We start from the raw sequence: 14322 nt of genomic DNA, 5'->3' as shown, positions 1-14322 counted from the left end.
ATTGCGGTCATGGAGAAACGGTGTCAGGATGACTGGAATTCATTGAGGCTGGCTGATTATTGTTGGACTTTAAAGCAAGAAGCCTCAGACTGAGTACAAATAAAAATCACCAACATGACATTTTTAGCTTAGTTGAACTATAGCAAAGCGTCAGCACCACTCCGCAATTTTAAAAAAGTTGATTTCTTGTTTCTCCAAATTCCTATGTGATACAAGTGGACTGAAATTATATTTGTGTTCAGCTTCATACAGTCTATCATAAACAAAAAAAAATTCTGAGGAAGCAGCACTTTTGAAAAAAAAATATTGTTGTCCAATGTTATTAACAGCTCAGCAAATTTTGTACATCAGAATTATTCTTTTTTTGTCATGTTTTGCATTATCAAGGTGCTAAGATTTTTAAAGGGTAAAGGGCTGCATCATCTAAGCTACTGCAAAAGAATGAAGTCTAAGTTATTTCATTCTGTACAGTAATGAAATCTATTGCAGTTAAAAAGCAGTAATGAATGGTCAGTGAGCTAACCCTCTGAGCTACAGAATCACTGTCAGCTAGAAATGGGCACACGGCTAATTTGTGTCATACTCAATTATGGAATTGAAGAGAATGTTTTTATAAAAAGATACAGGTTTTAAAACATTATTGAACTTATTAACTCTCTTATGAGCAGCCTGTTCACATAACCTGAAGAAACTTAGATAGAAAGGTAAAATCAAACAATTGATCTTGCCAGGCCTCTGTATAGCTTATGACTGACAATCAGTTCTATTCTTTGATGTTTCAAAATGGTTGCTTTGTGATAATAGTTACTTTTTAGCCTCCTCTCTACCAGGGATTCCCTCCTGGGGTCCACGGATCCCTTGCTTCACCGCATTAAGACCATAAGACAAAGGAGCAGAAGTCTGCCATTCAGCCCATCGAGTCTGCTTCGCCATTTTATCATGAGCTGATCCATTCTCCCATTTAGTCCCACTCCCCCGCCTTCTCACCATAATCTCTGATGCCCTGGCATTGGTCCATGGCATAGAAAAGGCTGGGAACCCCTGCTGTAGAACATAAATCCAAGAGTGCATTTGCCATCTCCTCTGCACAACCTCATCAGTGAGCTCGAAGGCAAGTCATGACTATGTGTCTATGGATACTTGCATTGAATTGTCCCAGGCCCCGCTTCTTCTCCTGAATGCTTTGGTGCCTAAATTGCATGGCAATAGGATGGATATAATCGGTAAGAGGTCATTATTGGGTTTATATTGTACCATTCTAGAGACGTTTACCAAAATATCAATTGCCCTTGTTTTCTAGAAATAGTTTGTTTCTCCTGTTTGGTTCTAAGTGATTTCCTGCACAGAATTGGCTAACATTGTTTATGTGTATTAGCTGGTTAACAATAAGCTTTACATCATAAGACATGGGAGCAGACATCTGCTCTGCTATTCCATCATGGCTGATTTATTTTCCCTCTTAGCCCCAGTCTCCTGATTTCTCCCTGTAACCTTTGATGTCCATACTAATGAAGAATCTATCAACCTCTGCTTTAAATATACGCAATGACTTGGCCTCCACAGACATCCACAGATTCACCATCATCTAGTTAATTCACCTCCTCATCTTTGGTCTAAAGGGACATCGTTCTATTCTGAGGCTGGTCCTAGATTCACACTATTGGAAACACCCTGCTCATGCCCACTCTACCTGTGCCTTTCAATAAGATCCTCCCTCATTTTTCTAAACTCCAGTGCGCACAGTTCCAGAGCCATCAAACACTCCCCATACAGTGACTCTTTTATTCCCAGGACCATTCTCATAAAATTCCTCTGGACCCTCTCCAATGCCAGCTCATCCTTTCTTAGATATGGATCTCAAAACTGCTCACAATAGTCCAAATGTGCTCTGACCAATGCCTTATAAAGACTGAGAATTACATCCTTGCTTTTCAATCCTCTCAAAATGAACGCTAACAATGTATTTGTCTTCCTTACTACCCACTCAACCTGCAGGTTATCCTTTAGGAAATCTTGCACTCCCAAAGTCCCTTTGCACTTCCGATTTCTGAATTCACTCCCTGTTTAGAAAATAGTCTGTACCTTGATATTATTCCCTATGCCACCATTTTCCCATTGTGTGTCTCAGTACAACATCTAATATTTAATTGCTTAATGAAACTATTGATATTAATGATACTAGTTGAATATCTCAATCAGATTTGCCACACAAGGTCCTTAGTATCATCAAGGATCCCACCCGTCTATCCAGCATCCTCTTTGACTTTCTACCATCAGGCAGGAGACTCCGAAGCATAAAAACAAGAACGGTCAGGGTGGGAAATCATTAGGCTTCTGAACTCCCTGCTGCATCACATTCGAAGTGTTCCAGTTAATTTGTCCTGTATCTGACAATATTTAATTTATGCACTTTATTTTGTTTATTTATGTTCAATTCATCTGTAGATTTTATCCTTACTTTCCTAAGTTATTGTGTGTTATGTGTACTATGGTGCTTTACACCCTGGTCTGTAGAATCATTGCCTTATAAACAAGGTCGCATTGTGTATTTCATGGACCAGCAAAGACCGGCTGGCTTAGCGAACAGAGTGGCGGACACCCCTGCTGAAATCCGGAGGAAAACACACAGAGGGGGATCACGAAGCCGAGGAAAGAGGACCGGGTCGAGACAACAGAGACTTTTGGAGAAGAGGAGTTCGGTGGGTAATACTGTTCCGGCTGACCGGAAGTGCACTGAGAGTGGTAAGCGTAAAGGAGTTGGGTGCTTACTGTTCTGGCTAACAACGGATGGTGCAATCCGGGGTATATTACGATCAAGGAACATGTTTGCAGACTGGATATTGAACTTTTTACTGTTGGACTTCAGCCACATTCCACCATGATACAACACTTGGCGGCACGGGAGGTCGTTCCTGCCTGTGGCCATCGAATGTGCAGCTCCTCCCGTGGAGGGTCAGACACCCTGAGCCAATAGACTCGTCCTGGACTTATTTTCCATCTGGCATAGTTTGCATTTTGATGTTTGACTGTTGGGGTTTTCTGTATTGCTAAATTTACGCTCTGTTCTTGGTTGGTGCGGCTGCAACGAAACCAAATTTCCCTCGGGATTAATAAAGTATATCTATCTATCTATCTATCTATTATTTGATGGTATACATGTGTGTAGTTAAATGACAATAAATCTGACTTGAATATTTCAACAAATCCAGTTATCTATGTATAACATCATTATTAAATAACCAGCAGGATAATTTTTTAATGTACCTACTCACAGACATGCACCGGTTCAATAGTTAGGTAGAGAATTGGAAAATACATGAACAATTGGATTTGTTATCTGTTCAGCTTTCTGGGATGTTCCAACCCTCAGCATCACCACAGACCTGACCCCCAAACCTACTTACTGAAAGGATGATCAGTAGGCAAATTCTCAGTATTTAAAAGGTCACCGCATTCTCCATGGGTGTGGAAATTTTTGGCAGGAGTTCAAGAACAGAAACATTCTCTTTCATTCTGCTGCCGTGATGTTTCAGTGTGTCCCTTTCAGCTTTGAGTCAATAGATTTTAATGAATGCAAGACAGGATACACTCAACAGTTCACGTTAGAAATACAAACCATGTACTACATTGTCTCCTCTGACCAGCCCACTCGCTGTTTTACTACTTTATAATTTAACGCTTACTTAACCAACGGATGGACAGCGATTCCTCTTGGCTTATTGACACCTTCACGGACAATCACCTCTATGTGCACACCGTTGAGCCCACACCTCGCAATGTGGGACAACCTGTAACAAAGGCAGGCAGCATTTAAGGCTGTTAATTTCAGTTATGCACTTTCCTATTGTTTAGTTTACAGTATTTGTTCTATCTTATTTACAGGGAGTTTGTACGTCCACCTGGATTTCCCCTGGGTGCTTCCATTTCTTCTCACATTCCAAAGACGCACGGCTTAGAGTTAGTGAGTTGGGGGCTTGTGACATTGGGGCGAAAGTGTGACAACACTTGCAGACTGCTCAGCACAATCCTCACTCATCTGATTACACACAAACAACACATTTTACTATGTTCCAATGTCTCAATGTACATGTGACAGATAAAGTTAATCTAATCTAACATAATTTGACACTGTAGGTTGCATAGAAACATAGAAAATAGGTGCAGGAGTAGGCCATTCAGCCCTTCGAGCCTGCACCGCCATTTATTATGATCATGGCTGATCATCCAACTCAGAACCCCGCCCCAGCCTTCCCTCCACACCCCCTGATCCCCGTAGCCACAAGGGCCATATCTAACTCCCTCTTTAATATAGCCAATGAACTGGCCTCAACTGTTTCCTGTGGCAGAGAATTCCACAGATTCACCACTCTCTGTGTGAAGAAGTTTTTCCTAATCTCGGTCCTAAAAGGCTTCCTCTTTATCCTCAAACTGTGGCCCCTTGTTCTGGATTTCCCCAACATCAGGAACAATCTTCCTGCATCGAGTCTGTCCAAACCCTTTAGGATTTTATACTTTTCAATTATATCCCCCCTCAATCTTCTAAATTCCAATGAGTACAAGCCCAGTTCATCCAGTCTTTCTTCATATGAAAGTCCTGCCATCCCAGGAATCAATCTGGTGAACCTTCTTTGTACTCCCTCTATGGCAAGGATGTCTTTCCTCAGATTAGGGGACCAAAACTGCACACAATACTCCAGGTGTGGTCTCACCAAGGCCTTGTACAACTGCAGTAGTACCTCCCTGCTCCTGTACTCGAATCCTCTCACTATAAATGCCAGCATACCATTCGCCTTTTTCACCGCCTGCTGTACCTGCATGCCCACTTTCAATGACTGGTGTATAATGACACCCAGGTCATTATATGTGATAGTAAACAAAGTAGTTATTGCTTCCAGCCTGTTAATTGTTTAAAGTTACTCATTATCTGTAAAAAGAAAATTATTCAGATGGAATAGGCTGTGAAGGGCAGTTCAATAAGAGCTTTTTGAGCTCTTGAGCAATGTGCACAGAATGCTGGGACGACTCATCAAGACGGTGGCATCTACTGAGGGGAATAAACGGTTAACATTTTGGGCAGAGACTCTTCATCAGAACTAGAAAGAAACCAGACAGAAGCCAGAATAAAAAGGTGGGGAGAGGGTAGAAGTACAAGCTGGGAGGTCTTAGGTGAGACCAGCTGAGGGGGAAGGTGGGTGGGTAGGTAGGGAAGGGGTGGGGATGAAGCAAGAAGCTAGGAGGGAACAGGTGGAAGAGGTAAAGTGCTGATAAAGAAGGAATCTAGTAGGAGATTGCAGTGGAGCATGGAAGAAAAGTTAAGAGTAGGGGAACCAGAGAGAGAACAATGATAGCACAATAAATAGAGAGTATTATTATGTATGTTCCAATATAAACTAATATAGTCTGCATATTGTACTACCACTGTTCACAGCTGGAATGAAGAAGGGTGGGTGATAACCCCACCTGTCAGATTACTTATTTCAAGTGACAGATTCTTATATTTGGAAATCATACTGAGCTCCCCCATTTGTATGCAACAATCCCCTACTCATTGTCATGTGACGGAGAAATCACCCTGCTTTTATTGACATAAAGCAGTAGTTCTGGCCATGGATTCCTTCCTGAAGTTTCCTTTAAAGTAGTCTCTATGCAGGGTTTTGCTGTCACTCTGTACAGATGGGTCTATTTTTGGAGTAAATCAGTTTGCAACTCGTTAGCTGACACAACATGATCCATAGACACTCTGCACACTGGGAATCTAGGTTTTCCTTTGCTTTAATGCCCTTGTGGTCATAAGGCTTGTGTTGGCCACTCGCTGAGCATTGTGGCTTAGTTAGTACCATTCATACTCACTATTACAAATTTATGGGTTCATACTCTACTCAGAGGCGTCAGCATACAATATCTCAGCTGACACTCAGGGTTTGTCTGTTGACTGGCATGGTGTGCAAAGCTCTGCTGGGGACGGTAGTGGGGGCAGATTCAATTGCAGCATTCAAAACAGAACTGTATAGTACCTGAAAGAAAAGAACTTTCAGGATTGGCGGGGTTTCGGATCTAAGTTAGCTAACAGTACCAAGATTGTTGGTGGTAGAGGATTCAGCAGGGTATAGATCACCTGCAGATATTGGCAGAGAAATGGCAGATGGAGTTTAGCCTGGCCAAAGGTGAAGTGCTGAACTTTGTGAGATCAAATGTAAAGAGACAGAACGCTGTTAATGGGAAGATCCTTAACAATGCTGGTGTGCTGAGGGATCTTGGGATCCAAATCCATGGTCATTGAAAGTAGCTAGACGGGTTGGTGGGGTGGTAAAGAAAGCATTCAGCATGCTAATCATTACTAGTCAAAGAACTGAGTTCAAGAGTTGGGAAGTTATGTTGCAGCTTCATAAAACCATAGTTCAGCTCCATTTGGAGTTTTACTTTCAGTCCTGGTCCCTGTATTATAGGAAAGATGTCAAATCTTTAGACAGGGTACAGAAGTTTACCAGGATGCTGCTCGGATTAGAGGGCATGTGTTAAAGGAGTGGTTGGTCAACCTTAGGCTGTTTTCTTTGGAGTGGTGCAGGCTGAGAGGAAATCTGACTGAGGTTTCTAAGATTATGAGAGGTATGGACAGATTAGACAGATAATATCTTTTCCCTGAGGTTGAAATGTCTAAAACCAGACAGCTTGCAATTAAGATGAGAGGGGATGAGTTTAAGGAAGATGAGATAGTGCAAGTTTATTTACACGGAGTGTGGTGTGTGGCTGGAATGTGTTGCCTGGTGCGGTGATGGAAACAAGTACAATGGGAGCATCCAGGAAGCTCTTAGAGAGGCAAACGAAGGCGAGGGAAATGGACTTTGTGTGGGCAGAAGGGACAAGTTTAGTTGGATATTTGATTAGTTGGGTATAATATTGTGGGACAACGGACCTATTCCTGTGTTGTACTGTTTAATACTCAATGTTCTCTGTAACGTTTTAAAGAAGAATTAGGGAAACAGATCCCTGATCCTGGTCAGCAGTGATCTCTTAATCAACAGCATTAAAACCATTTATAGAATTGTGCAGCACAGGCCCTTTAGCCCATCAGCCATCTCCTACCCCTTACAGTAATCCTATATTCCCATCAGCCTATCCCAGAGTCTACCATTCATCTGCCCTTGAACAATTTACTGTGGCCAATTAACCTCCTAACTTACAGGTGGCTGTGATGTGGGAGGATGATGAAGAGAAAGATCGATATGGAGAGAATGTGTCAACTTCACACATTTAGAACACCAAAGGTCAGGATTGAAACCGATCACTGGAACAGAGAGATAGCTGTTATCACTGCGCTACCCAGGGCTACTGTATACAATTCAAAACTACCTCATTTTGATGTGTGTATTGCAACCTGTAAAAGATGCTATAGAAATGCAGATTAAAAACAATATATTCCTTTGCTTTCTTCCAAGTACATAAATGTAATATATTACATTCACGATACAGAATTCATGTTTAATCAAAATTTTCACGCGTATCTTCTCCTTTGGGAATAGCCAAAGTAGAAGCAATGATATCACAGTTTCAGCTGCAGACTGTAATGAAAAAGGAATTTCCAATGTAATAGCAAGTAATAATATTTTAATCAGCACTTTCAGCAAATCTTTACCTCTTCCTGCTCCTGATGCTTGTCACAGGAATGCCTGCAAATACTTGCACTGGTTTATTTGGACCAGATCTAACATGGCAGGGTATGAGCAGCCCTGACTAGGAGGTTTCAGTGTTGAGCAGCTCAGGATAGGTCCAGTGTGTGACACACAGATGTGAGGACTGTTTAGCAGAGCAGATGTTAATGATGGCTTATCGGTGACTTTACCACAGCTACTGATTCTGAGATGGGAATTAGGCATGGCTTTAAGGAAGTAATGCATAAAACACAAATTGCAATAATTGCACTTATTTTCTTCAGCCAGGGCGACAACAAAAATAGGTTGAATTGGGAGAAGAAAATATTGTTGAGAGATTTTTGAGAGACCTGCATCTATCAATCACTTCTTGTCAGTCACAAAACACAAAGGTATGAAACCAGTGGTTTAATGTTTTGAAGTTACAAAACATAACATTGGCGACGGAGTATTTATAAAGCGAACAAGAGACGGCTGCCGACCTGTCAAAGTGCAGTGAGACACTTGCTTTAAAAATACCTTATCGCCAATGTTATCTTTTGTGACTTCAAAACATTAATTTAATTCCAAGGAAAGACGCGGAGTCTGGGAATGCAGGTCTGGCTTCATCTTTACTTTTAGCGAGGTGCATACGTATCATGTGGTAGTGAGATGATGTATGCAACTCACATATTTTCTACATATAACCCATAATGAATTATTCAAATGAGCAAATCAACCTATATATATATATTCAAGATTACTGAAATATTAAATACACAACAATGGTTTCTGAGAGCATAAAATGAACATTAATAATCCCTTTTCCTGACAAATCGCTGAGACCATCTTTTCCTTTGCCAGAATAAATGTATCCCTCTAGATACAACCAAATCCTATTTGCTGGTGCCTATATTTATTTCCTACTGGATTCTTTAAGAAGCACTAACAGATGTCCAGCCAAACACGTGATTTCACCAGATAGTTAAAATTAGGGTAAACCTTGAGAATTAGCTCTTTAACTACAGGTGTACCTTCTGTCAATCCAGTATAATTTGCGGTTAATCCAGTCCACAGCTAGTCCTTCAGGTGAATCCACATCCTTGCTAATGAATTTCTCACGCTCAGAACCATCCAGATTAACTACTTCGATCTGTTTCAGGCCCATGTGAGCGAAATAAATCTACAAACAGAAAACAAAACCACAGTGGCTTCATCAAACAGCTGTTACACAGAAATGTCCATTAAATATCGAAGAGCATTGTACCCAAATGAACTCACACAATAATCTTGTTGAACTGCCATCTGTTTACCATATGCAAAAACTGACATTCAGCCCTGTTATTTCAAGCTGTAGTGATGAGTTGGAGAATGGAAAGCTTTCTGTTTTGAGCATGGTGATAAGATTGGGCACTCTGGTGACAGGCACGCAGAATTACATGCATGGTAGTGATTTTTATACTTTGCTGTCAGAATCAGGTTTAATATCACTGGCATAAGCTGTGAAATTTGTTGTTATGTGGCAGCTGTACAATACAATAAATAATCATAAAAACTGAAGTTACAGTGAGTATATATATATTTAAAAATTTAAATTAAATAAGTAGCGCAAAAACAGAAACTGAAAAATAGTGAGGAGGTATTCATGGGCTGAATGGCTATTCAGATATTTGATGACAGAAGGGAAGAAGCTGTTCCTGAATCATTGAGTGAGTGCCTTCAGGCTCCTGTACCTCCTCCCTGATGTCAGCAATGAGAAGAGGGAACGTCCTGGGTGATGGGGGTCCTTAATGATGGATGTCATCTTTTTAAGGCATCACTCCTTAAAGATGTCCTGGATGCTGTGGATGCTAGTACCATGATGCAACTGATTGAGTTTACAACGTTCTGCAGTTTATTTCGATCCTGCGCAGTGCCTCCCCTCCTCCCCCCCCCACCATACTAGACAGTGCAGCCAGTTAGAATGCTCTCCACAGTGCATCTGTAGAAATTAGTGAGTGTCATTGGTGATGTACCAAATGGCCTCAAACTCCTAATGAAGTATAGCTGCTGTTGTACCTTCTTTGTAACTGCATCGATATGCTGGGACCAGGGTAGACCCTCAGAGATGTTGACACCCAGGAAATTGAAATTGCTCACCCTTTCCACTTCCTATCCCTCAGTGCAATGCACTTCAATCATTAGCTTAACTTACAAGAGTGACCCTTATATCAGTCTACAACATACAACTATATCTGTGAAGGGAAGCCGTGTGGGTTTTTGACACGTTGGTTCCTCCTGACCATCTCAATGTAATGATACCAGCTGACTGGGAAATCAATGACAGGTTGGTAACTGTTTTCAGAAGAGAGATGGTGATCACAGGGAATACAGCATGGGCAAGCAGCTGCTTCCTGACCTCTCACTTTAATGGATGAAAGATCATCAGTTCTGCGCCCATGATTTCTAATCTGAGCTGTCTGAATGCTCACACGTGTAACTTTCAAAATGCTTCTTGGTAACTAATCTAGTCCAATCCAAATGCAAATTTATTCTCAACTAATGTGCAGGCACACTTTTCCAGGACAGGATTGAGAACATTTTCCTTACTCTAGAGGAACTAAACTGAAGGCACTCCCCTACCCGAATCCCAGCAAATTGAACATAAACCATGTGCATTTTAAGATAAGGATAAAATATTGCCTTCTTGCCTTCTTCATTGAAAGAGGTTAATCATTAGAGTGTAGTGTCCTTGGTGAGTGATTGTATACATTACTGTTATCTGATTGTCTTATAATTATCCAGAATATGATTTAATAATTTTTATGATCAATATACCAGATTAGTTAATCACCATGGTCTGAAAGTCTCCTGATAATGTTAATGTAAGCAATTTTGAATGATGATTTAAACTATACTATAAAAAGTATATCTAATTAATTTTCATACATTTTAAATAGTCTAACCTTTCTGCAAAAAGCTCAGAACGTCTCAGTGTGCTGCAAGATTTTACCAACAGTAATTTCTGAACTTCTGCTTCAGAAGTATTAAACCAAAATGATATGTTGATTAAACCCCGGAAGAATTTGAAGACTTTAAAATCACTCACAAGGGATAAACCACGTGAAATTATAACATCCTATTTACCTTACTTTGAACTGGATCATAATCAAATGCTAAGACTCTTCCCATCTGTCCTTCCAGAACAATATGATAATCTGTTCCGTCAAAGTTTATGCGCCGTATATCGTGACTGTTTGCAAATAACAGGAATGGTCTGGGACCTGGTAAATAATAAATTAGATTATTTTCAAAAAAAAACTCAAAAGCCATGTTTTATGCCCAAGCCTTTATAGTGAGCTGGGGGAACCATACTGGGAAACTTAAAAGGTATTCAGCTACAAATTCACACCAAAAAGACATCTTAAAACTTTAAAGTTGAGGACAAGAAGGCATAAAAGGAAAAAAGGAAAGACAAGAAAAAAGTTTAAGCTCAGTGTTTGACAATCGGAGCAGAAGTGTAAATTTAATTAGACAATGAAGCCACCGCAGAAAAGATAGAAGGACTTTGTGAGATAGCAAAATATTCATTAAGATTTACCAAGGAACAGAGACCCAAAATAGAGAGTTTAATTTTTTCAGAGCCAAGGGGTTGAGGATAGATTTGTGGAGAAACTGATGATAACAATTTTGAAAGGGTGCAGGCAAGGAAGGGGAAGAGAAAAGGTGCATCTTGTAGTGGTAGTTGATAATGTTAATCCTAAATCATTCAGTTAACCACTCACATGTGGAAGGAGTTCACATACTGTACAAGCAGGGTTGTCAATAAAGTTCAGTTGAGTATGCATGCTGGTGTCCTGGTGTGCTCAACATTGAACACAACACATGTGTAAGTAGTATCAACTGTTTATAAACTTAAGCAACACACACAAAAAACTGGAGGAATTCAGCAGGCCAGGCAGCATCTATGGAAAAATGTACACTCCACGTCGACTGTGCTTTTTTCCATCGATGCTGCATGGTCTGCTGAGTTCCTCCAGCATTTTGTGTGTGTTGCTTGGATTTCCAGCATCTGCAGATTTTCTCTTTTAGTGTTAATGAACTTATGCTTGTTAGAAGTGAATTGGAAAAGAACATCGAGGAATCAGTTCATCATAACGGGAAGGGAGATTTTTGGTTAAAATGATGGATAACATGGCAAAAAACAGTGGGTGAATCTTGCAGATCTGACCATAGACAACAAATCCAGTACTGGAAAGCTATTCCATATATTTACACCATATGCACATATATATAGTTTCACGATGACACCGTGCTGCCATCTCTCTTGAGTCACAGCTCAGATATGTCACTCAGATTCAACGCATCATGATTTAATGACATTGTCAACATCGGGCATCACAACCAACCTGAAGCACGGCAGTGCAGTCCATCAAGCTGCAGACTGTAACCAGGTAGACATTCACATTTCCAAGACACTGGACCTTGCGGTACACAAATCTGGCTACAGCCACCATTATCTGGTGTGCTGCAACCTGAAAGAAAACGTCAAACCAGCGATGAACTCAGTGAACAACATTCATTGTTTAAGTGGTTTTTTGTCAAACATTACTCAGAAACTGTCATTCTGGCTTCATGTATTTGATACTCTTTGAAGCAAGTTTGGATCCAGTTTGCAATGCATCGACTTTCACATTTTGTATGAGGTCCTTCCACAAACTGTCCAACAAACAAAAAAAATCATAATTGCCATTACAGTTTGCTGCTAATATAAATCTGAAACTGATGGCACTTGCCTTTATATAAATACAAAAACTACAACGAATTCAGAAAAGTGTACTTTCATGATCAAATGTTGAAATCCACAAGGCACCTATGTTGTTCTGCTGTTGTTTCATACTACCTCACCTTTGAGCTCAGCTTTGACGTGCTTGGAATGGTATGAGGTTGCTCAGTGACCATAAACTAAACTCAACACAGATAGGCTAAGTGTTAGCTAATGAGTTTTGGTCATCTTTCAGCAAAGTGACAAGCTCAGTGACATGTATACTGATGATGATGAGAAGGATGGTTTAGGGTGGTTCTTGGCGTATTAATGAGGCAGACAGTTTTGTTTCAGATAGTGCTGAACTTCTTGAGAGTTATTGCAGCTGTACTCATCCAGGTAGATAAAATTGCTCCTAATTCTAGAGGGTGGGAAGACCTTGAAATGTCTGGAGATGAGCCATTCACTGCAGGATAACTAATTTGTGACCTGCACCTGTAGCCTTGGTATTTATCGCTGGTCCAATTGATCTTCTGGTCAACAGTGACATCCAGAATATTGGTGATGGGAAACTCGTGATAGTACTGTCATTGAATGTTGAAGATCGATTAGAAATCCTCTTGCTGGAGATGCCCATTGCCTAGCACCTCTGAGTAACAATTACCTGTCACTGTTCAGTCTATACGTGAAAGTCTTGACGTATACTGCTTCACCCATAGAGGAGTTGGGAATGGAGTTAAATATTGAATATTCATTAGTGCAGGGGTCCCCAAACTTTTTTTCACTGTGGACCGGTTTAATATTGACAATATTCTTGCGGACTGGCCAACCTGGGGTGGGGGGCGGGGGTTAGGTTGCCAACGGACAAGAGTAGCAGTCAAGTACGTTGAGTTTACCCTGGGAAAAACTACAATGACCATGAAGCCTTGCGCGGGCACCAGTGCGCATGCGTGACTCGCTCATGCATGTACGTGCCAATTTTTTTTCTGCAAACCGTTTTTGGCCATTCTGTTCGGCGGGGGGGGGGGCGCGGGTTTGTTAATCACAACCGAAATATCGGTGATAAGTGGCTAATACACTCAATTTCCTTTCTAAAAGGGTTTATCTAACGAATTTAATATTAAACACACAGCGCATATTTTCCTCGCATGAATATAGTGATGTCAATTATCAGAGGAGGACAGGAGAGCTTGAAGTAAGTGTTGAACGAATTTCCGGTAGAAGTGTTTGAGTCAGGTTCGATGTTATCATTTAAAGAAAAATTAAATAGGTATATGGACAGGAAAGGAATGGAGGGTTATGGGCTGAGTTCAGGTCGGAGGGACTAGGTGAGAGTGGCTTTCGGCACGGACTGGAAGGGCAGAGATGGCCTGTTTCCATGCTGTAATTGTTATATGGTTATATGTCACTTATAAGTCAATTGCATCATAACATTTTAAGTAACGTTTGGATATTAAACACAGCACATATTTTTCCCGTATGAACATATAAAATCATTGCAACACACCAATATCGCTGAATCAGTGGGAGCCCTGGGCTTGTTTCCCTGCAACAACATGGTTCCATCGAGGGGTGATGGGAGAGACAGCGATATTCGAAGGGGATTCCTTATGTCCAGTCTATTCTGCAGTTTAGCTTTCGTTGCATTCATTGCAGAGGTATGTTGGAAATGGAAGCAACGTTTTCAGTGCTTTCGTGGCTATCTCAGGATATTCAGCCTTGACTTTGATCCAGAGTGCTGGCAGAGATGTTATGTCAAACATACTTTTCAGCCCATCGTCATTTGCAAGCTCAAAGAGTTGATCTCCTTCCCGCGCTGACATGAATGACACGCGGGTAATGACCTCACGTGCGTAATGGCTCAACGGCGGGCATGATAGGGAATGAGGAAAGGTGCAGCTGACGCATTTCGCCAAATCATATCGTTTCCTCGCGGCCCGGTAGCACATG

The 14322-nt window shown here is 41.0% G+C and overlaps 1 protein-coding gene across 1 annotated transcript in view; it reads right to left on the bottom strand.

The window, feature by feature from the left end:
• egf (epidermal growth factor) overlaps positions 1–14322 on the bottom strand; it is a 155585-nt gene that overhangs the window by 49183 nt on the left and 92080 nt on the right. Inside the window, exons 10-13 of the mRNA XM_063046350.1 lie at positions 12017–12142; positions 10755–10891; positions 8663–8811; positions 3684–3788 (exon numbers count right to left, since the gene is read on the bottom strand). Of these exons, the coding sequence (XP_062902420.1) occupies positions 3684–3788; positions 8663–8811; positions 10755–10891; positions 12017–12142 (517 nt within the window). The remainder of the gene's footprint in view (positions 1–3683; positions 3789–8662; positions 8812–10754; positions 10892–12016; positions 12143–14322) is intronic.

Source organism: Mobula hypostoma, chromosome 4 (genome assembly GCF_963921235.1).
Source record: "Mobula hypostoma chromosome 4, sMobHyp1.1, whole genome shotgun sequence".
Taxonomy (NCBI): Eukaryota; Metazoa; Chordata; class Chondrichthyes; order Myliobatiformes; family Myliobatidae; genus Mobula; species Mobula hypostoma.
Note: the sequence above shows the minus strand (reverse complement) of the source record. Positions and strands in the feature narration are given on the sequence as shown.